At 37.6% G+C, this 27718-nt stretch overlaps 1 protein-coding gene across 1 annotated transcript; it reads left to right on the top strand.

Moving 5' to 3' along the window:
* LOC139136785 (probable serine/threonine-protein kinase roco4) lies at positions 1 to 27718 on the top strand. The gene is made up of 6 exons (XM_070704621.1): positions 1 to 137; positions 13414 to 13519; positions 13789 to 13934; positions 19777 to 21037; positions 22727 to 22780; positions 23911 to 27718. Exons 1-6 carry the CDS (start codon positions 60 to 62, stop codon positions 24183 to 24185), a joined length of 1920 nt encoding a protein of 639 aa, XP_070560722.1. The 5' UTR covers positions 1 to 59; the 3' UTR covers positions 24186 to 27718.

Raw genomic sequence — 27718 nt, 5'->3', positions numbered from 1 at the left:
TATCTGACACGTTCACGAGATTGAGAAATCAGGCTGAACGACAGAGTCGTAAACAAGACATGAGGAGCCAAGAATCGGATGTTTACTTCAGTCTGTGGGATTTTGCAGGACAAACTATCTATTACATAACACATCAGGTTGGTTTCATTGTTTTTTCCTATCTTTTGTGTAAAATTCCCATAACGTACAAAATTATATCATCGTTATTAAATGAATACTGATTTAAAATGAATAATTCATATTATCTCTTACGTTTTCATAGATGTCATGTGAAGATTTAGCAATTTTAGCATAACATTCACTTCATAAACAAATTTGGCATCTAAAACAACTTCGTATGTAACAAGACCCGAGAGTTATTAGTTTGCTGTACATTTAGTCAGCAAAACTTAAGTACTAATAACAGGTAGTAAATGACATGCACACTTTCATTTACTTAGTAAATGGCACTTTCACTTACTTTACCTCATTGAGTTACGAATTTATACAATATAATGATTCAAATCTTACAATTAATTCCATGCTGACTGATATTCTTACAACACTGTGCCAAGTTACCACTTGCTGTTGGTATTTCAAGCTCGAGGATAGACTTTTTTAAAGAAAATACGGTGCATTTTTAAGAGTTACCATTACCAAAAGCTAGACATTTGCCTAATCTCTGATAAACATATGTTCATCCATTTTAGCTTTTGCATTCGAAGGTATACGCTGTGCAATTTAAATCAAAAGTTGAAGTGAAGATAAGAATGCAACACTTAAGCAGTATTTATAAAGTTACCGAAACTAAACTAGAAATTTTTATATACACCTTCATCTATAACCTATGGAGTTTCGTCGTACAGTAAGTTTCAGTATCAGAAGACGCCGAGTCCAATAATTTTGATGCGGAGTATAATAACTTAGGTGTTATTGGACGCTATTTGACTTTTTACCTCAAACCACCTTTACAGACTCGCTCAACGAGTTCCCATTCTGCTCGCGGTCGCTCAGAGCAGTGCGCGACGAGCATAAAAAGACGCCTTAAAGGTCTGGTGAAATGCCCATGTTGCAAAATCACAGAAATACAGTTGATGGTCTATAAAACAGTTATGTTCATTTCTTTTTTCGTTTAGCGCGCGTGATTATGAAATATGGCAAAAGAAAAATGCAATGTGGGCGTGTCCCCCGAGCCTCTCCAGTCGACTTTTATCGGCTTTCCGAAGTTTGCCCGACGCCGTATCTCATAACGGGAAGTAAGTATTTCACACCTCCGTAAGCTCCCCACGGGGGGTAACTTCTAGGGTTTCCGCTTACATGATCAGGACAGTGTCCTCCTTCACTATGGGAAGACGTTGTTCTTTTGGTGGCTGTGACAGCGGCAAGAGCATGAACGGCTCAACTGTAAACTTTTTCAGTGTTGAGTGTTTGAACCATAATGTGCTTGTCTCTTCTGGTTCGTACGATCGGCCACGGTCCCTTGGCTGAGCCTGCCTCGCTACTCGCTACACAGAAAGTTGGGACCGTAATGCAAATCAACTGCATGAACAACAACACTGAACGTGGTGACTGCCACTTATAAAATGCACTAGTCTGAACGTCGGGACCGCAATGCAAATCGACAGTAACTTAAAACGTAAATGGGACAGTGATTAAATTAAATGGGACCGCGATGCAAATCAGCTGCATGAACAGCAACACTGAACGTTGAGACTAGCATTAAAACGAACAACAACACGGAACGTAGAGATCGCGATACAAATCATGGAGGTAGAGTCCTCCCTGATACAAATCGACAGCAACACGGAACGCGTCGTTGGGACGGCGATTAAATTGAAGAACAACGGGGAATACCGGATCACGAGGACTGGACCGCGATGCAAATCGACCCTCAACATGGAATTAAAATGCACAACACAGAACATCTAGACCGCAATGTAAATCAACTGCAACACCGAACCTTGTTGCCTCGATTAAAATGCGTATGTCTGCTATGTATAGCAAAAGTTTCAATTCTCGCGAGCGAGCGTTCCTATGCCTGCTGTAAGCTTACACTAGCCCTGCGTACGATGCTGTGTGTTCCGCTACAGCTAAATGTGGTGAGCGGGGCGATTACCTGTAGCGGAACACACAGCATCGTACGCAGGGCTAGCTGTACACTAGACAAAATTACGTCAAATTTATCGCGAGGGCTCGATTGCATGTGTCAAGTTTCAATTCTCGCGAAAGCCATTTATGCATGTTGTACACTAGACTAAATGACGTCAAATCTCTCGCGAGACTTGGCTCGATTGCAAATATGTACGACCATGGAGGTAGTACCTCCATGGTACGACGGAAAGAAAGCAATAATACGGAAGTAGACACAGTTTTTGTGAATCGCCGAGAGAGAAGCGCAGATTAAACAAAAGACTAAAAAACCCACGTTTTTTCTTTATTTTACCATATTTTTTAAACAAAAATCAGTTTCGCCACTGTGGCGAATTAGGATCGATTTTTTTCGCCACTTCGGATTTCGATTCGCATTGGCGAACGAACGTGGCGAATGGGCAGCACGAACACTGAGGCTGTTTTGTTAGCGGATACCGGGCAGAGATAAGGCGGCGTTGGACCGCTATTCGATGTAAATGAACACACCTGTGACGTCAAAGACGGCCAACCATGATCCCCGCTGCGGGCGTGACCTGAGTGTCACAAAATGACCCCATGAAAGCCGCGCATAGAAATATCAAAAAATTAACACTTGCGCGTACTTTTAGGTTGCAATTATGTTGCGAGTGTAATAGTATTGACCCCCCTGGAAGATATTCAGTCACATGAACGGGACCATTTCACCAGACCTTTAATTTCGACTTTTTTCTTGTAAAGTTGGACTACGAAGGTGTATAATAATAAGGTTATTACTAAATTACCGGGATTTATATCCTCGTACATCGTACGCTTCGGTATTGTCCTCGACTGTCCCACTAGAATGTCGGACAATACCTCCGCTGCACGATGTACTCGGACAGAAACACATTATTTGACGAAAATGGCTACAATTGCCCCAAATATACAAAATTGCAGATTTCATCATAATTTCACTATATCGCATTCATAGTCCCTGGGCTGAAGAGGCCCACCGTGTATCCCCCTCACGTCTACTACATTTTTTTTTTGTTTTTAGGATCTGGTGAACAAGACAAAAGATGTTAACATGGGACTCTTTGGGATGCACTACCTATAAGGGCTGGTGTTTAATTTGCATGTACCTCGAAAAATGGCGAAAAATTGGTAGGGGTACTATATTCTCCCCTACATTAAGTAAACTAGCATGAAATAACACAAACCTTACATTTTGGAAAGCTCAGATACTGCTTTTTATGAGAAACACCAACTTTAGCAAAATAATTTGTGTACATTGAATAGGACGGCTTTAAAATGAAATTTTGAAAAATTTTACCCAAAATACCATGTAACAATTGTAATTTACCTTTTATGAAGCAAAATTTTGACAACTTTTTGTGTTAACATTATTTATTTCTACATATGAAACAAGAAAATAAGTGTTAACATAAGCTAGCTAACAATACACTACTTCTCTGGAGTCAATTTTGAATTGCGTGTATCTGTATGGGGTGCGCAAAAGCTGGGTAGGGGTACAATATTCTTTCCCTGATTATTATTACGTATTGCAATATGCTGAAGAAGAAGGCAAATGTCAAAATTGGGTATTTACCATGCAGTCTTGTCTCTAGTCACTAAACTTTTGCTATACTTGTTCATCGTGAATTAGCAATTATTCATATCCGATGAACTAATGCACAGCTATAAAAATAAGTATTTAAACACGCCCATGTAGTCTATTGTCATTTTCTCCTTAAAGTAATATAAACTGTTGATGACTGTCTACTTTCATAATCAAAGTGAGACTTGAGTGGACACCGTGGATCATCAGTATGTATTAGGGAGATGGTGCAGTGGCAAAGAATGTGAAATTTTCAGAAGAGTTACTTTCAGAATGTGCTTAGGAATACAATTCAGAATAACATTCAGACACTCACTATGTGAGATAATATTCTGTATATTCCAGAAGAGTCCTTTCAGAATGTGCTTTGAATACAATTCAGAATAATATTCAGACACTCACTATGTGAGATAATATTCTGTATATTCTAGAAGTAACAAGTCATTGACAATGACATAGTCCCCACTTGTAATAGGAGTATTAGTCTTGATGGGCAGGGAATGAGGTCATTAAGAAGTATCACTGGAGTGTATATGTTCAGATCTATGGACACATAGGTCTATGTCATTGTTCCCATTTTGAAACAAGAGGCATGTCTAAGTTATGGTTCTAAATCGGGAAAAAAGATCAGACCTCTAGCTGTATTGGCCAGCCGAGATATACCTATGTGCATAATAAATAAGGTACAAAATGTGACATCTTAAGGTCTACTATCCTATCGAAATGGAAGCGTAAAGAACTTGTGGTTACTGAGTTATGCATATATATGCATATTCAAGGTCAAAGGTCATCAAGGTCACGTGACATTTTGAAAAACAAACAAACATTGTATTGCTAATTAATCCATATATGCCAAAATTCAGACCTCTAGCTCTATTGGCTTGCCAACAATTATATATGGGCATAATTAACGAGGTAAAGCATGTGTTGTCATAAGGTCTCCCATCCTACTAAAGGACATAGCACTTGTGGTTACTTATTTATTGACATAATCGTGTATTTTAGGTAAAAGGTTATCGAGGTCACATGACATTTTGTCAAAATATTTCTATCCTATAGTCTGTCCCTATATACTAAAAATCATACATTTACCTCTATTGGCTTGCTCAAAATTAGATATGCACATAATTAATGAGGTACAATATGTGGCGTCATAAGGTGTCCCATCATACCAAATATGAAGGGTGTAGCACTTGTGGTTCCTGAGTTATGGAAAAATATGTATATTTGAGGTCAAAGGTCATTGAGGTCACGTGACATTTTTTCAAAAAAATTGTATTGCTAAGTTATCCCTACATACCAAAAATCAGACCTCTAGCTCTATTGGCTCGCTCAAAATTAGATATGTGCATAATTAATGAGGTACAATATGTGGCGTCATAAGGTGTCCCATCATACCAAATATGAAGGGTGTAGCACTTGTGGTTACTGAGTTATGGACAAATATGTATATTTGAGGTCAAAGGTCACAAAGGTCACATGACATTTTGTCAAAAAAATTGTATTGCTAAGTTGTCCCTATATACTAAAATCAGACCTCTAGCTCTATGGGCTTGCTCAAAATTAGATATGCACATAATTAATGAGGTACAATATGTGGCATCATAGGGTGTCCCATCATACCATATATGAAAGGTTTAGCACTTGTGGTTACCGAGTTATGGAAAAATATGTATATTTGAGGTTAAAGGTCACGTGACATTTTGTCAAAGCATCTGAGATATCTGCGTGAACAGATGGACTCACATGGATGGACTAACGGACTGACATGACCCAATCTATGAGCCCCCTGGACTTTATCTGTGGGGACTAAAAACTGTGTCACTGCATCCTTTTTGCAATATGAATACGATGAGAAACTAAATTTTTATTTTTCTTGGCCTTATACATGGGAGTCTATGGACTGCCTTATACATGGGAGTCTATAGACTGCCTTATACATGGGAGTCTATGAACTGCCTTATACATGGGAGTCTATGGACTGCCTTATACATGGGAGTCTATGGACTTCCTTATACATGGGAGTCTATGGACTGCCTTATACATGGGAGTCTATGGACTGCCTTAAACATGGGAGTCTATGGACTGCCTTATGCATGGGGTCTACGGAGGTGAAAACTAAAAGTCCTCTAACACAGCCAAATTTGATCGCATTGTGAAACAAATCAACATGCATCTGTATGAGGTAGAGTACTATCCTTTTACCAAGTTTGAACGAAATCGCTCCAGGCGTCTCTGAGATATCTGCGTGAACGAAAAAAGTCATAAAATATGCAAATGAGCAATTAATTAATAAGCCACACCCACCAAAATCTAATCAGATCTAAGTCTCATCATGATAATACCAAATACCAAATTGCATGACATTGAACCTAACGGTTCTTAAGTTATGAGTGGAACAAAATCTGTCTACGGACGGACGGACGGACGGACAGACGGACACACACACAGACATTGTGGCGACATAGGACACCTTTGGTGCTTCGCACCACGGTGTCCAAATATACTATATTTTTCTATAAAATAATTTTGATAAGATGTATTTGGAAAACTTTCTATGCCTCCTTGTCTTGCTGATACAGCAAGCATTACTAACAATCCATTAGGCCATGGGCCCAAGGGGGCGTCTAAATTCACCTCCATCAATAGCTAACAAAGCTGTATTTTACAGAAGCCTTCGGATCCCTAGAATACGAAATGCAATTTTAACAAAAACATTATAGGTACTCAATAGCTGTTACGGTTATGTCTTGAAGTGTACCTGAAAATAACGATTTTGCGCCCACATGAATTTTTTTCAAATTTGTTTTCTTGTAAGTCATCTGCTGAGCTTAATCTTGATCATGACCTGACTTGTGGGGTATTATTACAAAGTCAGTTTATTGTTTTCGAAATGCTATATTGTATGCAATATCTTCAATAGCTTTCATGAAATAAAACCAAGGGCAATGATTTGTAATTAAATTTGTTTTAATTGCTACAAGAACATGTTAGAACCTGAAATAAACTTTTAACAGAAAAAATATCTGGATGCTGTAGCTGAGATAGTCATATTTTGAAAGGTATCGCAAAATCACAGTATTGCCGACTCGCATACGTTTTTGTCAACCTGTCTTCTTGTAAGTCGTCTGCTGAGCTTACTTTTTCTATGAACTGGCTTATTTGGTACCATTAGAAAGGCAATATATCTTTTTTTAAGGTGAAGCACTACGAATTACGTCAAAATTAGGTTGTGGTGTCATTTTCTTGAAACTTTGCACAAATATTCTTTGAAGTTGTGCAAGTGCAAAATGAAATAAAAAATGGGGGTCACCACGCTCGTTTCCATGGAAACGGACGTTAAAATGGCGTCGTTAGAAATAAATAAAAATGATATAATTCACTTAAACTAAAGAAAGCAATTATAAAACGCTTAGCAAATGAGTTAATTTTAATAAATACCAAGGATTAAGATCCATATCTATCGAATGTATAGTTTTCATGATGTTTGTAAAGAAATTTTAACATTAAAGTATCGATTACAAAATGACGATATCGAAATTATATCACTACATAATTTTCGAACTTTCTTCCTGTCGCTTTGAATGGTGTCATTTTGACCAAACTTGGCGAATAAAATCCTGACATAATACCATTTAGTTTACACTTTTAATAAAAGGTGTCACCACGCTACTTTTTACAATATCTCCAGGTGAATGGGTAATATGCGCCATGTAAATGGGAGAGAAATGTTAATTTTGCGCTCATATTGAATATAAACCAGCTTCCTAGGGGTTCAAAAAATCACAAGGTTAAAGGTCACAGATATTTCTGAGAGACTGGGTCATAAAGTTAGGTAAAAGCGCAATTTCAACAATGACAGGTGACGTTAAATACATGCGCTACAAAATAACCCATTTGCGGCAGGCTGGAGTTAAATCTGCGCAGAAACTTTCTAAAGCGTGTGCGCGTCCGAATTCGTCGCTCTTAACCTTAAAGTGATATACTGCAACATGCAATATCCTCATGAATAGGGCCAAAACATACCCCACACCCTAAAGTTTTCTGTCGCAAATTACCGTCAAAACTAATCCAAATTGTGCCAATTATTTTATTACCTACGAAGGGCATTGATTCGAATTAAATTTATTTTATATGGTACAGGAACATGTTAGAAACTTGAAATGAACTTTTGACATAAAAAAATTGGAATGCTCTGGCTGTAACTGTCATACTTTGAAGATTACTACAAGATCTCTTTATTGCCGACTCGCATGCTTTTGTTAATTCTGTCTTCTTGTAAGTCGTCTACTGAGCTTATTTTTCAATATAACCTGGCTACTGGGTTATCATTAGAAAGGCAATGTATTCTTCTTTATTATGATATGTTGTAAAATACAATGTCTTCTTTAGTGTTCATGATATAAGACCAAAACTTACCCCTAAATATGTATTGCCAATTAGTATCACAGCTAATCTCAAATTCTACCATTTTTTTGCAAGACATATTACAAAAGGCAATGCTTTGTATGGAATTTATTTAATTTGCTACATGGACATATAACAGATATGAAAAACTACTTTTAAACAGACAAAATATTTGGATTTAATTGTTGTTACTGTCATGTTTTAAAGGGTACCGTAAAGTCACGATATTGCTAACTCGTATGTGTTTTGTTATTGCTGGCGCAATAAACTTGGAACACCGAAGTCCCTATATACTTAGGGAAACCGCTGGCGATTTCCCTATATCGCCAAGTGATTAGCCAAAGCGGTATCGCTAGTGAGTTAGATCATCTTACACTTTGTTTATCGAAAACACTGCGGGTGCCCATGCTGTGTCTCATAGACAAAACCGCCTTAGCAGAGGCCGTTCATTTTGCGTGAACGATGGTACAATAAAGAATTGACGTTTTGAGTAAAGTTACGTTGGTAAATTTCAATGACCAGGGAACCTACATCTGATTTTAGTCATATTGGTCCGAAATCAACTCGCCCGTTGTTTGAGTTTACACGTTCGTTCGTACCGCGTTCCCCCCCCCCCCTGTCGATTTAGTCTGTAAATATTAATTATGGATGGTATAATCGAGACTGTCTATGATTTTATCAGTTAGAACAAAAATATTTCGATAGATTGACTAACACAACCAAAATTTTAAGCATTTTTCTTCAACTTTAAAAATAAGTCATCGCCTGGACATCGCCGTTTTCGTTGAAAATGCTCCATTATAGTCGAATATGAACGCTCAGGTTTACCTTGGCCGTGTACTGCCTGAGAGATGGCTACTTCTTTAGCTATTTTTTTTCAGTTTCGGTAAAGATATCGCCAACTATTCCTTTCAGTGCACAGTGCAAGTCTGTTTACGTTTGCAGGAAAAATATATCATTGGCTCGCCCAACAAATTGAATTCGGGCGAGTTGGTATCGGGAATCTGGGTGGTTTGAAAAGGTACCCGTTTTGAAGCAAAATGTAGGTTATCAACATCATTGATGATATGCCTTTTTTCTCACCGTGTTGTCTCATTTCTCTGTAATTTTTTGGTGATGGCGATTTGAAAATAGTAATTTCTTGTCCGCTGATCGTGGCGATTTGATGTAGCTCTCAGAATTCGAAGTACGAAACGTCGACGTCACTGGCTAGGCTGCGGGCCATGCCGCGGGAGATCAGAAAACACATTTTCAAACTTTGGGTCAAACCAAGTTTACGTTCTCGATCGGATAACGTTGAGGTCAAAAAACAAACTTTGCCATAGCGATTAAAATCTGCAGCATTTCAGCGTTCTTTGCAATTGATGATATGATTGAAACCTTTTTATTTAGCCTGTCCTTTTTCATCGTACGTTTCTTGAGAATAGGTATGTACCCACTTCAAGCGGATACCCCTATGAATAATGATATCATCTGTATGACGCACGCAAATAAATGTGATTGAACTATGACTTTCTTGTGTCATGTCAAGGCCGAGACTCGGACACGGTTTACGTCGCCTTTGCCTCTGAGGAGAGGTTTTCAGAAACAAAGCCGAGAAAAGGTCTAGCTTTATCTACGGTTTACTTTATTCTTCAAAATCACGAAAGCCGTCGATGGCGACCGTAGAGGTTATGGCCGACAGTTGGATGCTTGTAACATAGATTCCCCGCCACGCCACATGCGCCACGCCGTGCGCCAGCAACAAGTCGGACCATCCACGCTCGCGCTTTATTTCAACTTGATAATCAGCTGATACACTGAAATTCTCCGAAAACCGAAACCTTGCCAGTATTAGTTCTCACAGAATTTCGCTACGACATGTCGGATAAAAAAACGTCAGAGCCAGGAAGTTTTACCTAGCAACTCGCATCGGTCATGGATGTAAAAATAGACACGGCCGATAACATACCGGTAACGTACCGGTACCATTGGTTATTTTCACAACCGTCTATTCCTCACTTAGAATATGCATCTACTTTACACCGGTCGACAAACCATAGATCCTCGAGAAACGAGGGTCTATGGACAAACCGGTTTCTTCGAAACGAAATTAGAAATTTAGCGACTTTGAATTTCACTCAAGGAAACACTGTCGCTTTGAATGGAAATTGTCGAAGTACATGTTCGAGATATTACATCGCTCGATGGGTGTATTAAAAACGTGAATAGGCCTAAAGGTCCATGTACAACATAAAAGAAAGAGACGCACATTTTAAACCTCAACGTAAGCTGATCACTTTATAAAAATGAGAGTTAAAAAATACAGATTTAACCACAATGCCGGGCGTAATTTACAATTTTTGTGAGATAGTGGAAATGACGGCATTTATGATGACACGCCTGCACAACGAAACGAAGCCAAACGATAGCGAACTCCATGACAACACCTATCGTTTTCTCACCTGCACTCTTTCTTCATTTTGAGGTAAAGTCTGTCAAAACGGTTGCTTCAACAGGTTCCCTGCTCATCGAAATTTACCCAAGTAACTTTACTCAAAACGTCTATCCTTTCTTGTACCATCGTTCACGCAATTTGAACGGCCTCTGCTATGGCTTTTTGTCTATGAAACACAGTATGGGCACCCCGCAGTGATTTCGATAAACAAACTGTGAGATGATCTAACTCACTAGCGATACTGCTTTGGCTAATCACTTGGCGATATAGGGATATCGCCAGCGGTTTTCCTATGTATATAGGGACTTCGGTGTTCCAAGTTTATTTGCGCCAGCAATAAAGGTATCGTCTTGTCAGTCATCTGCTGACCTTACTGTTTACTATAACCTAGCTTATGGGCTATCATTGTAAAGATATTTATTTCTCTTTATTGTAATATGCAATATCTGCTATAGTGTTCATGAAATAGTACCAAACCTTACCCCATTCCCCGAATGCGCAATGTCATCTATAGTAAGTTTTCGAACAGATGTAGTGTGCAAATAAAACTAAAGGCTTTGGTAAGTGTTTTGCTATTTCAGTAAACTTAAGATGATAATGTACTTTATGATATGCCAAAATAGAGAGTGATAAAAACGTTTTAATAACACCCTACAATCTTGGTCAAGTATTATATACAGGTTGGCAGATAACTTTCATGGAAACTTGTTTAATAAAATTTAACGGGTTTCAGCAATCTATATCCTGCAATCCTTCAAAACATGATGCTAAAAGCAATTAAATTACAATAATTATCCTGTTAAAGGTATCTTTCATAGTTTGGAATTGTCTCTTTAACAAATGTAATGGGTTTCATACAAAGTTTGCCATTTTTATAGAATTTATCTAATTAAATTCTAGTTTTGACAGTAATTTGTGACATAAAACTTTCGGGTATGGGGTAAAATTTAATCCTATTACCTGAAAACTATATAATATATTGCATATTAAAATATGTCATCTTAAGGCAAAATAAATTGCCTTTAGAATGACAGCCCATAAGCTAGGCTAGGGTAAAACGTAAGCTCAGCAGATGACTTACAAGACAACACATTTAACAAAAACATGTGCGAGTCGGCAATACTGTGACCTAAAGGTACCCTTTATAACATGCTGGTAAAAGCTACTCAGTCCTAATATTTTTTCGGTTAAAAGTCTATTTCATATTTATGACATGTCCTTGTAGCAAATGAAACAGATTTCATACAAACGTTGCCTTTTGTAATATGTATATGTAAATAATTGATAGAATTTGAGATCAGTTTTGACAGTAATTTGCGACATAAAACTTTGGGGTATGGTGTAAATTTTGGTCCTATTTCATGAAAACTATAGAATACATTGCATATATTTTTCGCCATTTTTAGCGTTACATGCAATTAAAAAAACAGCCCAGATAGGTAGTGCATCCCAAAATATCCAATGTTAACATCTTTATTCTTGTTCAGCAGGTCCTAAAGAACAAAGAATACCCATGTACTAGGGATTTGGGGGTGCACGGTGGACCCCCTCCAGCCCACGTACTATAAGTTCATCTGTAGAAGCCTTTATACCAAAATTCAAAGCTATCAGACAAGTAGTTTTTGAGAAAGAAATTTTTTGGCTAAAAATGGCACAAATTGTCTTAAAAATAAAAAATTGCACATTCCAAATATCAAAGCTCTCTGACCTGTAATTTTGAAGAAGAAGATTTTAAAGTTGTTCTTTTTAACCAAAAAAAGACAAAAATGCTTTAAAAATATAAAGATGCAAATTTCACCACGATTTGAACAAACTTAAGTGATTACCCGAAGTGAACTGCATATCAAATTTCAAACCAATGGGACTTGCAGTTTCAGAGAAGAAGGTAAATGGACGGACGACGGACGCAGACGGAAAATGAGCCTATTTGATAAGCTACGCATCGCTGACAACGGAGATAGTAAAAAACAAATAAATGAAATTCGATGTTCGGATGTGTTCTTAAGAATCCAACGTTTTACGTTTTTCCCGACACATTCCAAAAGATTTAAGAAGCAAAGCGCACCATTTCACAATCGCACACTGTACGCAGTCATTCGCACTTAGATTAAAGTATGCCCGTGACAAAGCTTAACGTCAAGAATGTAAAATTCTGTATGCAATCAAAATGCAATCTCATCCTGAAAATTCACCAGTTTCTTATTGATTTTACATGTTGCAAAAATACACAACTATTGCCGATGGTACTTACCGCTGTTAAGGTAGTTTGCGTTTATTCAATGACATTCTATGCTCAAACTTTCTGCAAACAAACTTTCAACACTATTCTTTTATGATCAAAAATGAGAATCGAGGGTCATCGTGCTCATTTTGGTAATTAAGAGACAACTTACCGAGGATATTTGAATTAAAAATTGGCCGCTATCCCCCTTTTTATATGTAGGGGAAAACAAATTCCAAACTTTCAAACATAATTAAGCCGGTGAAAACTTTTTTGATTCAATAAGCTTCAAAAGAGTCCCAGTAAGTCATTGGCTCAGAGAATGTTGTAAACGTTGTCCCCGAGGCGTACCTAACTTAAGACATACTTAAAAGATGTAACAAGAAGACAGTTTGGTAATTGTTTTGCGGGTAAGGATTCACGCCAGTAATGAGCTCCAAATTTGCATATCTATCTGAATTATGCTATGCACCACAAAGAAACCAATACAGCAAATAAAAAGTGGTTTGAATACCTATAAGCCCCATAATGCGTATAAATAAAATTGAAATCGTGTACTCAATCTCTCCCCTTCTCTCTCTCTCTCTCTCTCTCTCTCTCTCTCTCTCTCTCTCTCTCTCTCTCTCTCTCTCTCTCTCCCAGGTGTTCCTTGCAAGTCAGGTAATCTACGTCCTTGTTACTGATCTCACTAAGTCTCTGGACGATATTGTACATGTCGATGATAGTGGTGACGAATGGACAGTAAAACGTAAGTAATGAAACTTGGTGCCGTTAAAACGTCCTAGTCTTGTTAAAGGTCATTTGAAATGGCACATATAGTATGCTGATAGTCGATATCTATAAAGTGTCTTATGTTTTTCTTTGAGGTTGACAATTGTCAGTCGTATGGCCACTATTCTGTGTTGTCGATCAAATTTCAATTACAAACAAGCTGTCTATATGAAATAAAACAGTGCATCATGATGCTTCATGCTGCCTTTCCCGTTTCACCTAATCTAATTTACCCATCTCTTGTAGGATTTCTTACTTTCTGGATGAATTCCATACACACATATGCAAGCAAAGGATCTAATGTTAATTTGAAGCAAAGGGACGGAAGTGATAAGACAGCAGTTGCACCACCTGTCATCATTTTGGGAACAAAGAAAGACCTCTTACGACAGGTAGGATTGCAAATATTACACACGGGCAATCTTAATGTTTAGATTTAGATTTTTGAAAAATAGTTGTGTATATTTTATCAACCATAAATTTGCTTGACAAAGTATGCTATCATGTCAAATTCACTGGTTGTTTGCTCATTGAAGAACTTTCGTTATTATTTTGAGATACTGCATTTTTATAAACATTTTCCTGAAATAATTCAATGTTTATACAGATGGTATCAAGGGGTGAGTAGCGTTGGCAGCTAACGCATCCTTCAAAATCGTAGATCTAGGACTGGCAAATAAACAAAAACTACATAAAAAGTTGAGCATATTTCATTTTCACTGAATTAGACACATCGAAAGTACTTTACCTTCTGACATAATTTTTCATATTATTGGTACATTCGTTCAAAGTTTCCATCAAACTGAGGGTTTCGTAGAAACGTTTGGAACTTGAAAAAAGTAAAGGAAAATACATGGCCCAGCGTTTCATTAGTTCAGTTATTTCTCCTTATAGGAATGACATATCCTTGAAACCATCCGGAAATGCCAATACAATAAACATATTAGCTTAGAAGATCCTCCGATGTATTATAAATCTGCTGGAGAAAACCGACATTGACTCACAAGTCAAACGCTAAAATTCAGCGAAAGAAAGCCAACCGTGCAGAATGCCTACTCGTGACGCCTGTAATTGTTGCAAGTTATTATGTCTACTAGTGGATGATCCAGTAAATAAATCAACATGAAAGGCGCCGCATGATTTCACTGTTTTTGGCAGTGACGGAGTAATTACACGTGAAAGTGGTCAGGGCGATTTTTAATTGGGGGTGGTCGAGTCACTTAACATTTAAAGGTCCTCTTAGAAATGAATTGCACAACAGTTACTGTATGTCAGTCAGTAAATACTAATTCAAAGCAAAGTTGTGCAAAGTCATCAATATTAAAACTTCACCTAAAATTTACGAGCCTCCATGGTGAATGACAGCCCCTTCCTTTGTACTTCATAGTAACGTACGCCTTTTTTATACATTTTCCAAATAAAACGCCACTTGCGTACGCAACTTTTGAAATCTTTGAAAACGCTGTAATACTGTCTCTCGTCATAAGCAAACATGCAATAAAACGCTCGCCAAAGAAGGTACAAAAACGGTATAAGCTTTGAGTGAAGAGATTCGCAAGTCATCGTGGACGATTTACAACGGCTTGGTGCAAATTCAGCCAACGGTGTTGTACCGAGGGGTTCACTCCGGGGTTCACTGAAGCAAGTCGGAGTAAAATATCGACTGTCCGACTCCGGTGTTCGATAGATATGGTGGAGGTACTGCACAACAGGTGACTACACTGCCAAACAGCGACGCGTGAATCAAAGGGCACTATTGCATCAAGACATAGCTTTCCTCGAAGTTATGAAACGTCAAAGGCCATCAGCAACCTACGGTGAAATGCGTGATGATCTTAGTCTAGTTTCTCCAACTCAAGTAACTGTGCGGACAATAAGTAATTACGTACGAAAACATTTTTCTGGCGGAGAGTGGACATGTAAAAAGATCACTAGAGTTGCCACAGAACGATTAACCGAAGATAATTTAATGTACACTCAGGCATTTATGGATTTGCTGCATGAAGTCGAACCACATCGATTAAAGTTTATGGATGAATTTGGATTCAAGACTCCAAACGTTGGTAATCCTAAGTACGGTACTAGCCCTCGAGGAGATCGCTGTGTGGAAGTTATTCGCTACCATCAAAGGCCCAATGCGACACTCAGTTTACTGGTAATTGATGGTGCCACGGATTCAGCCACGTTCACAAACTTCATAGAGCAATGTGTTAACACAGTTTCTCAAGATGGTTACCCGGCGTTACAAGTTGGCGATTACCTAGTAATTGACAATGCCCCGTTTCATCATAGTGATATGGCGATGGCACTTGCTGAATGGTTGAACATACAAGGAATAGAGTATATTTTTACCCCAAAGTACTCACCAGAATTTAACCCGGCTGAATTTTGCTTCAGCAAAATAAAACAGTCACTGCTCGCGCCAGATCGTAGAACGCTTGTCTATGAAAACATGGCATTCGCCATACACGACGCGATCCACGATATCACACCTTCAGATACAGCAGGCTATTTCAAAGCAACCGGATACATCCGAAATCTGTAGCTAGCGACCATCATCATTGAAGTAACAAGTGAACTTCACTCTAGAAGCGTGATTTTATTTTCTCTAATTAATCCATGTGACTAGCAATGGATGAATCACTGTGTCAAGGACAATGCGTAATATAAACAGAACTTTCGTATATTCCGGGATATTTTGCAATTAGTTCTGACTTAATTGGGGTCTCATACTTTTCTGGATTGTTTGCAAGTATTCTAACGATACATTTCGACGATTCTAGAAATTTGCTACAATTAATAAAGACAGAGTCCAATGTACAGTTTTATGAAAACCTACGTGTCCGTCCACTGGTCTCTCCATTTATTTTTATTGTCATAAAGTGTTCAAAGTCTTTGCAGATCCCTCTGGACTACACACACAGACACGCAAACAGAATTATCTGAGCACACACCTCTGGAAATAAATTACTACAAGCATCCCATAAACTTTCATACCATTTTAATGCATGGAACAATAAATCCATAAAAAAGTGACCAGTTCCAACCACATACATTTCCGTATATCGAGATGGAGAAAAAACTTGAAGAATTCGTTCATGATCAAATATAGTCCGAACACGTTTTCGCATGAACTCATTTACGAAAAATAAAACTATTCAGAAACAAGAAACACCAAACTGACGTGCTCAAATGTTGAACAAATACGAACATTAGATATTTTTTTCAAACCAACTTGAATGATAAGCGAGTTCAAAGACATGCATAGTTCCACAGACAATGATGCGATGAAGCAAATGTACACTTGTAATTCTTTGCACTCCCCGTTGGCATGTTTCATTTTCTTGAAGAAGTGCCTTTACGAAAACACTTGTTGGAGCTTGTCACGGTGGCAGCGGTGGTTGTGGTGATGCCTGTTGCTCAGGTGGTAGAGAAGGAACAAACGTGTTGGTTTCTGGTAAACTTGCACCAATACGGTGACAATCTAGAGTGAACGCTGAGCTTGTCTGTGGCTGCTCTGTTGCTACCGGTACATGGGGATAGTAGAACTGTTGTATTGGAGTGGAGGAAAGTGATGTTGTATCACCGTAGTAATAATATGGCAGCGGATACATCCATTGTGGGTAGTGTTGATAGCTAGCTGCTATCATACTATTATTAGTAGCTGCAATGGGCATTGGAGTTGATCGATTCGGTGTCACTTCGTCGCGTGGAGTTTCTGTACATACAGTTTCTGCTGTCGGTTTCGCAACTGTACTATCTTCTGGATAGTTTTGTAATCTGGGTGACAATGTTGGAAATCGAACATTGCATTTGGTGTTGTTTTCTAATAGCTCCCGCACAGGATTGTGTCGCTTTTTCTGGTGCCTTTGACGGTAACTTTGCAGAATCGTCTGGAATGTCGTTTTCTCCTTCGTAGGATTTTCTGGGACCTTACCGTGAAAATGAGCTTTCAGGATGCTTATATCTTCGTTTAGGAGGTAGCGGCGAGGCTGGCTTCCTATTGACGTCATCACCAAATAGCGGTTCTTGTCTAAATTAATCAAACTGGCCTCAATCTGCCGTTCGAAACTCGAGTTTACAGCGTCAAATAACTTATTACGCGTGTCAATCTCTGCCAACTTTTTGTCAATCTGTTTTTGAAATCATCACGTTGTTTTCCAAGCTTATTTAATTCTGTTCGTTCATCAATATGATCTCTATGGTTTATGTCACCGCACACTTTCGCTGATACACAACGGCCGTTCGGACATTTATCACGTGTATGGTTTGATTGCATGTGACACAGTCCACATTATTTTCGAGTAGGATCTCTCTGTAACTTAGGAATATCTGTCTGCATTGCGTCGATAGCTTTCTGTACACATTCTAATTCAACCTTTAACTCGTCCATCTCTCTTGTCTTAAGCTGTATGTCAAGTTCTTGGGGAGACACATAATCAGGGATAGTTTACGGAATGTTTGACTCAACTTGTGTCTCAGCTGCCGTTCTGTCACTTTCATTTACCCGTGTTTCATCGAACCTGAGTCCTTACTTCCTTTCTTGACACAAATTGTGGCTGGTGAACAACCCTCGACGATTCCAATTTTTATCCTCAGATATTCAGCATTGCACACCAAAGCAGCACACCGGTACATGTCATTTATGTCAAATTCGTTGTCTGATAAAGTTATCTGTGATCCCTCATCATTTGTGTACAGTAGTTGGAAGTCTACGTCACACAACGATGGGATGTTGGCTCGCAAAAATGAATAAAACTCTGCATATCCGACTTGTTTACTCAGGTAGAACTGCCGAATTTTGTTACGGTATCAGACTTGAATTTGGTATGCCATCTTCGACGAGAACCGTACGGAAAACTGGTGATTTCCCGCCTTACATCTCGGACAGCGCGGTGAGAAAGTTTTGATTGGCTATGCCGAAAAATGTGAAGGGGTTGTCAGCAACTATATTGAACTTTATATTTAATAACTGATGACTGACATTTACTGATAACTTTGCAAAACATGGCTTGATAGTACTACTATTCACTGACTGAATGAAATACAGTGGTTTTAATTTATTACTAAAGTTGTTCGTTTTCACAAAAATTATCTGTAAATTTTATGTGGCCTGACCACCCCCAATTAAAAATCGCCCTGACCACTTTCACGTGTAATTACTCAGTCACTGCCAAAAACAGTGAAATCACGCGGCGCCTTTCATGTTGATTTGTTTACTGGATCGTCCACTAGTAGACATAATAACTTGCAACAATTACAGGCGTCACGAGTAGGCATTCTGCACGGCTGGCTTTCTTTCGCTGTAGTCAATGTTTTAAAATCCGGGCCACACGAGAGTCTATACGGATATTTATTGGAAAGTAAAACAGAAAACAAAACAAGACTCAGCCAAGCTTAGCACGACGATGTATAAAATCCATTATACATCAACGTACTTTCATAATTGCATATTCCTCATAGCATGTCACAACGTCACAGCGCCTGCTGGTTACACTAAGTCGCTGCTCTAGCCTCATCCGTGTCTAATCTCTTCACGAATGTCTGCATACTGCGTATCTACTTGTATCGATCCACGCCTCTTTTACTTTCACATGTATATATTAACCAGATGTCTTTTTTTTCAACAGTCACAATCCCTTTGATATCAATGGTCACATTATGAAGTGGAGAGCACGTCTAATGAGTTATTGTGGCTCACTTGAAATCTTAATATGGCAATATGACAGCATTGATATAGCAATTTTGTGTGGAAAGTATATACAATTTTGAGTGAGCTAAAATAGCCGTCCGTAACGCCTGTTCCATAACATTTCCAGTTTCCAGGCGCCTCCGTCCTCTAACTGCGTGTTCACCGTTGAACGGTTTCAGGCAACGTCTGGTGCTATGTACGTGCGTAGTGTACAGGTAATCCATAAACATCAATTGGACCATCCACGAGTGCGACAAAGTCCAAGATAACGTTCCACGCTGCACTTGAGCTATAAATCGGAAGAAAAACTTGTTGACATTGCTCGAAAACGACATCATTCGGGCCATATGACGCCCCAATCACGAGTGTAAAATGTATAATAAGGTTATCACAACAAACCACAAAGGATGCTCTCCGATATTGTTACCGCGCATCGACGTCCTCTTCATGTTCAGCGATATGCTGGGCCAATGTCGTCGAGCATCCTCAATGGTATTTCGTTAATATAACCTCATATTATTACCTTATACCTTATACTCCAGTTGCAGACTGACGATGGTGCTGCTATTGACGTCAACGAGGAAGCAAATAAACGCCTTCGTGAGATCACGGAATACCTTACGAAGCATGCTACTCGATCAGTTAATGCCCACTTTGTCGAAAGGATTGCAATCGATAACCTGTCAAGAAATAAAGATGGTACTACTGCTGATCCATCGGTTGAAGATCTTCGCACGACATTACAGAATTTGGCGGCGGAAATTTTTTTTCATGGTGAAGTGCCAGCGAAGTGGATACATTTGGAAGTATTGATGAGGGAAACGCAAAAGGAGAAAATATCTCTGGATGAAGTAAAGGAAATGGGCAAGGTCATTTCCATGGAAGAAGCAGAAGTCATGGAAGCTGTTGCGTTTTACCGTGGCATTGGAGAAATAATACATTTCCAGTCGATACCCGAGATGCAAAACACCATAATTTTAAATGCTGTATGGTTGGTGAATCTCTTCAAGATACTGATCACCCAATCTCTCAAGTTCAAGAAAGAGCCAACTATACGTACCAGAGTCACTGGACTGATAGACAAGTTGCATCAAGAAGGCATTTTACACGAAGATTTGCTCGACTATCTTCTGAAAGGTGACAAACCCCTGGAAGATAAAACGATCTTGTTGAAAATAATGGAAATGTATGACATTATTTGTGAGAAGCCTGTAAAATCCGAAGAAAGGCGTATGTATTATCTACCGAGCCTGATACGGCATGATGCAGAAGGGGAAAAAAGCTGTATTCTCCCAGCAAGCAGTTCAGTGTGGTGCCAACTGTACTTCCACTTCATTGGCAATTTCCTGCCTGAAGGCCTTTTCTATCGTTTACTTATTCGATGCATTAGGCGATGGCCGAACTGTGTAGAGGTTATAAGAAAGCACATGGCTCGGCTGTATTTCAAGCACAATGACTTCCATTTAACCATGTGCATAGAAGGAGCTGATATCCAGTTGAAGATTCTGGTTTTTCCTGTCGATGGTCAGCATTCATCTCCGCCACGTGCAGAGGACGTGACCATTTTGAGACAAGAAATTGAGGAAGAGTTGCATGTAGTCATTGGAGTCTATGCCCCTGCTCTGGAATACAAAGCCTGTGTAAAGTGCGAAGGTCCGAATCACGAAGAGGGAGAGTTGCTGCCGTGTTGTGAAGATACAGATGATAGATGTGTTCCCGTCACAGAGGGCGAAGCGGTAGTTGTCTGCTCGATATGTGCAATGCCACTGAAAGATCAGAAATTGAGTATGTGGTATTGGCCAGGTGAGTGTCAAAACTATAAACTGATTACTTCGTAAGTACATCATGCGAAATTACTAATCCTACTATTGTGGTGTTATTTCCTTTAGCATCATAAGGGTGTGAAGCACTGCGTTTGGTAAAGGATTCTAATGGCCTTTACGAAGTATTGCTAGTCACAAATGTCAGAGATTCTCACAATACCTGCACAAGATTAATATTATGTTAATACAGAAATTAATAGCGGCCCGATATGATATCATCGAAAGCAAATTAGCAGATTCCAAGTTGATCAATATCTAGCGTTCATATAGTAAAACTTTGCTAAAAGGGAAGTCCATCCTGAACACTGGCACATCCAAGACGAAAAAACAGCTGCAGCTATTGGTCTGCAAAAGCTAGCTGTGCATTGATTATTGATGACGTGTATGTGCGACAAATGGATTTGTGTGATTAGGCAGAATAAACCGAATCACTGCACCCGTTTGCGTGAGCATTCACATGTTTAATCAGAAGTACATTTGGCAGTGCATTACATACACAAATAAAATTTTCAAAAAGGTTGTTTTAAAATCAGAGGTATAAAATTTGTAGCAGATACCGATCTCATAAGAAATTATTTCATCAAGCATTAGTTAAACATGCACTTCAATGAGGAGAATATCAGATTGAGTTAGTCACCAGAGGAATAAGTAAAACACAAAAGACCAGCAGTGATTGAGTAACTTAATCAAAATTTTTCTCACATACAGCTTCGGAATCATTTCGCTTGTTATAAGCTTCATACAATTCACTAGTAAAACGGGGTCTTGGTCATCAGAAGTTCCATCTTATCATGAAGTTGCAAGTTGTAAACATTGGGATAAAATTTACAAATTAAAAAAAAATATTGCTTTTATATCATTATACTAGCTCAAGTGCAAAACACAGTGCTTTCATTATCACTCCTGTACAAAATCACAAGTCATGGCTTCAACATTTTAATTGTGAGATCTACCTGTTTCTATTTCAAATGTATAATGCCTATTCTGAATTGTTCAATAATTGACCATTTTGGTCTTGATAAAGAATGTATCAAGAAATTTCATGTTTTATGTTCTTAAGAGTCACATGTGTTCTTATTTTGGCTCGCTGAATGTTTCACAAAATACCAAATTCCTTGTAAAAATCAAAGGTTGAACAAAGCACTATCCCAATTTACCACCTCTAAATCTCTAAATCTGAAAACCTTGTTTATATCAGTAAATAATTGATCAAGGTGCATATTTCTATACTTTAATAAATAATTCCATAGGAAAGGTATTTTTTATTATGTTATCTGGCAGACAAACAATACGGTTCCGAAATAAGAGAATAACCAATCGTGTTCAGTAATCGAACTGCATGTTTTTATCGCAAAACAAGTTATAGTGGTAGCAAGTTATAGTTAAGATTACGTAGTTGAGAGCTTTGATGACTTCCAACATTTGTAACATTTACGTTTTTAAGAGCTTGGATGATTTCCAACATTTACAATATTGATAGTTTTCATGAGAAAACTGAATTACAAGATTAAAGCTTTTTATTGTATGCGTTTGCGACTTTTATCAGATATTATTTGAAACGAAATACATTGTAAAATCACATAAAAGGCGTCTTTCGTAATTAGTAGGTTAAAAAGGCAAGGTAATGAATCGCTTAAGCGTTAATCGGATCCACCCTACTCGATTTCAGAAGGCCAGCACAAGATGAAACGTCACGAAAGGGCAGCTGATCAAGCCTTTGAAGGTGGGTTTATTCTCGGACTTTTTCTAGCACATTAAACCTACCTACCTACCTACCTACGAGACAGACAGACAGACAGACAGACAGACACACGTTTAGTAAAATAGTCAGATAGACAAGATTGTCCTATTCTTTTGACATCCATTATGTCGACATCGAATACAATTTTAGCAGGTGAGTGTAACTTTGCGTCAACTGTGACAGCTTGTCCGACATCAAGAGGATTCATTGTCTTCTGCCGCGAGTTAAATGTGTGGCATGGTTAGTCTATTACACTTTTATTATATGCATTTAAACTCACAAGATTATTTCACGTTACTTGAATTTGGTATAGTTTTCATGTGAAGGGAATAAACGGATTTTTCACGGCAAGTTTACGCGTTACTTCATTTCACACGGTGGCAATTTCACTTGTAAAGTCTATGCGTAAATCAAAGCGACTGCGCTGGTTCGCACTCTCATGTCATATTTTTTAAAGGGTTACCTTATCTACTTATCTCAAGAAACCTGGAATCCGCCGAAAATGAACCGAGTTAACGGCAGAAAATTGTTCAAATTGCTTTTTGTCGTGTTTTACGCCTTACGCGAGTAATCTACAATCACAGCAATTGTATCCGCATGATCCCCTCGCAGTTTTCATTTCATTTGATTTGTCGATACCATTTCTATAGGCAAACTCGCCATGAAATATCGATTTATATATTAAATGTACGCTGCAGTTAGGAAAAGAAGTTCAGGTCAAGTTACATCAAGTATTGCATACAGCTTTATGCCCAGTACGACATTTGGAAATTTCATAGAAAATGAGGCAGCACGAGACAAGCTTATTCGGCGCATTGGGCATGTAAGAATAGCAATTTGCAAAAAAAAGACGCTTTTGTTGCATATACAAGTATATATGCAAACGACCTTTCTTGAGTTAAAGTTGCAAATCGTCTGCGAGCACGCCATGGTTCGGCCAAAGTTGTGGCAGATCTCGTGAGAGGAATCACTTTTACAATATACTTTAGAATTATCTCATTTCTCATTTTAATACTTTCATAATTAATCGTTCCGACATCAATGATTTTCATTGTTTGATGTGGAATAAGAATAATTCACACGGAAACATATTTGCATATATCACATGATAGGTGTAGATCAGCTGAACGAGCTCTTCTGCACTCTGGACGAGAAGCTGACACAAAGTGACAAACGTCATATGGTGAACCTGTTGCTGCATAAGCAAATCAACCAACGTGATGCTGAGAATCTCAAGACCCCATATGATGTCTTTAACCATCTACGAAAGCACGGACATATTTCGGAAAATAATCTTGAACTACTGGAGAATGTATTTCGTCGAATGAAGAGACTCCCACTATTGAAATACATCGATGAATATCTAAACAAATATAAAACCTTCTGAAAGAGCCAGTAAGGAACATTCACTACAGACGGCCCTATGGTGTCTCTATGGCTACTTTTCTTGTAATGACTACAACGTTAAATCTCACAAACTTCTTGCAGAATATCAAACCATATTATATCTTTTTTGTTGTTGAAGTATGCCAGGTCTGTGCTGTATCATTGTGTTTTATCCAGAGTGAATTTAAACAGCATTGTAATTTGTATGGTGTTTTCATTGAGAAAAGTAAATAGCAACATTGAAGTCACTCAAGCACAGTAAATATATTGTGTAATTATAAACATAATAGTTGTTGTTAGATACATACCAAGGCGAGATTCCTTAATTTCATTTATAACCTCGTTTATAGTATGTGCCGTGTGTATGCATGTACTTTTCTTACACAGTATCATTTATATTACGCGAGCATCAGTTTTATTATATGCTGTAGTATTTAATCTGGGTTGCCAACCAAAAGCCATAAAAACAGAACTATCAGCGGTATAATATATCACTGACTGCAGAGAGTATCTTTGTTTTAATGTTTTGGTGTAGAGGTTAGGGAAATTATACGTGTGATATACTCCATTATCCTATATTCAGTGTTGACTGGAAGTAGTTCTCAAGTTGACCTTTTTATTTTTATCATATCATACAAATCTAAGTCTAGCGTTAACCTGCAATTCTTACAACATATCCTCATTATATCGTTGTGAAAAATTCATCTCATGTGTATTGTGTGATTAGTTCTTTGTTAGAGGCAAAGGGATGTTTAGAGTAGATTATGACAACTTTCTTATCTCTCCTTTCTCGTAAAGTAAAAATACCTAAAGTTGAGATATGGCTGTACCCAACATACGGAACAACTTGCATAAAGTAACTCCCCATTTATGAGAATATTTTATCAGTGTTCCCGAATAATCATATACAATCGGCAAATATGTATATTACGCTAACGGTAACTGAAGATGACCATTTTAGTAACAGTCACTGATTATTTTATCGAATGTTATAGAGTATGATGTAACTTGGAAAATATACCATCATCGGTTCCATTAGAGGAATTTGAATGCACATCTTGATTTTATTTTCATATGACAGTGCTTAGTACATTACTTGAACCTTTCTTGCACTATTAGCCTTTATAGCATCGCATACATCATAATATTACCAATTTTGAATAGTATCCTTTACACTCACATATCTTCCTCCAAAGTTTGTCCAATGCCATGTCTTTCTCAATCAAAACAGATGTGTTGTCCGGTATATTTTAGTTACGTTTACCCAGGTGGAATTCTGATACCCTGTTGTCTGAGAATATTTCCTTAGAAAATGTAAACAGAAACGTAGTAATGCAGAAATAATGCCAATAGAGCACTTTTGTCTCCCATGTTAACCATACGTATATCATCCTACAAATAAAACAAATGTGTGCCACAGTTTTAATATATGGCAATGGATTTGCTCTTTGATTTCAATTGAATGCCACCAATAAACAGAAATTATTGGCAACATCATATCACTGATTACCATCCCGGTAGTATTACTGTTTTTATTTATGGGTCATATAAGCGGTCTGATATATCACTGATTATCAAGTGTATCTTTGTTTTTTACGTTATGGTGTAGCGATTAGTGAAACTATGCGTTTGATTTACTCCACTTTCTTTTATGTTTTCATATTACTATAGTGTTGACTGTTAGTAGTTCTGGGGTTGGCTATTTATTATTATAACATTTTAATAACACATTTTAATAACAATCTAAGCCAAAACTTGGAATTTATATGTAACATCCTCTTTATATGGCTATCAAAAGTTTAACTGACTATGTAGTGCGTAATATGTTCTAGTTAGAGATATTTTGATATTGAATATTGATTAATGACACATCATCTCATCTTTCGTTTCTTGTGAAGTAAAAATACCGAAAGATGGGACATGGCTGTATCCAGCACATCGAATAATAGGCACCAAAATGTACACCTTGATTTTCTATTCATATGTCATGATATGACAGTACTTGGTACTTTAGTTGAACCGTTGTGGACAATTAGCCTCTATAGCATCGTATACATCACAATGTTTACCATTTTGAGTGGTTTCCCGTACGCTGGCATATCTTCCTGCACAGGTTTGGCCCATGGCTTAGACCTTCTTTAACAGGACAGATCTGTTGTCCGATATATTTTGCTTGTTTTACCGAAAGAGAAATTTTGATTACCTTGTTGTCTGTGAGATTTTTTCCTTAGAAAATGTAAACAGAAAATAATAATACAGAAGTAATTCCACTAGAGCAAATATGTAATTTATATAATCTGGGAAAGTGTCTTACTGCGTCTGCTGTGTTTAATCATATGTATATCATGCTAATAAAACACTTATTGCATCAGTTTTAGTTTATTTCGAAGTACTTGCTCTGTGGTTTCAATTGAATGCCAAGAAAATGATATGATATATCACTGACAACCAGGTATATCTTCTGTTATTTTGTCATGTTTCAATGTAAGGAACATATAAGTGGTCTGATATATCACCGAATGCCAAGTTTATCTTTGTATTTAATGTTTTGGTATAGCGATTAGGGGAAACTATGCTTTGATGTACTCCATTTTATTTCATAATAACTGTTTTCATATTTATTTAATAATGACTCTGCATAATTCTGGAGTTGATTTTTTTTTATTATTATAGCATTTTATTAACAATCTAAGTCTGGTGTTAACCTGAAATTCATATGTAATATTTATGTATATTGTTCTGAACTCTCCAACTGAATGTAAAGTGTGTAATAAATTCTTGTTTTAGATGTAGTGATATGGACAGTTTGATTTAAGATAACTGTTCTTATCTCTCCTTGTCTGTCCTTGAAAAGTAAAAATACCGGAAGTTGGGACATCGCTGTACCCGACATATCCCCTTTTATTAGAATAGTTTATCAGACGATCGGCAAGTATGTCCATTACAAACAGTCACAGATTATTTTATCCAATATGGTAGAGGAAATAATTTCCTTTGTGGTTTCAATCGAATGCCTAGAAAGGACCAAAATTATTAGCAATATCACATATCACTGAATCCCAAGTATATCTTCCTTTGTTCTAAATGTTTTTTGTATAGGAATTGTATTAGCGGGCTGATTTATCACTAATTGGCAAGTATTATACATTTTAGAGTGTTTTGGTGTAGGGATTAGAGAAACATCTTACTAAAGTGTTGACTGAGATTATCATAGAAATATTGAAATTTTTTTCTTTACCTAACATGAATCAGTTTTACTATCCTGTTTGGTAGCAGTAGTTTTATTTTAAGGAGGACAAGATCGTGTTTTTTGTGTATTTCAAAGACGATTTAACCTAGATGTTTGATTATTTGGTATGTTCTTGATCATAAACATTTGAAACAATTTACCAGCTAATTTTGCAAACTAAAATTAAGGTGTAATGGATATTGTAATATGCAATAGGTATTATTTCGAATGAAGCTAATCACATCTTTTTCACGTACACTTTACAAAAATTTTCAGAAAACAACAAATCCTGTAATTTTATAGTC

Source organism: Ptychodera flava, chromosome 7 (genome assembly GCF_041260155.1).
Source record: "Ptychodera flava strain L36383 chromosome 7, AS_Pfla_20210202, whole genome shotgun sequence".
NCBI classification, from domain to species: domain Eukaryota; kingdom Metazoa; phylum Hemichordata; class Enteropneusta; family Ptychoderidae; genus Ptychodera; species Ptychodera flava.
The sequence above is the reverse complement of the archived record's forward strand: the minus strand, read 5'-3'. Positions and strand labels throughout refer to the sequence as shown.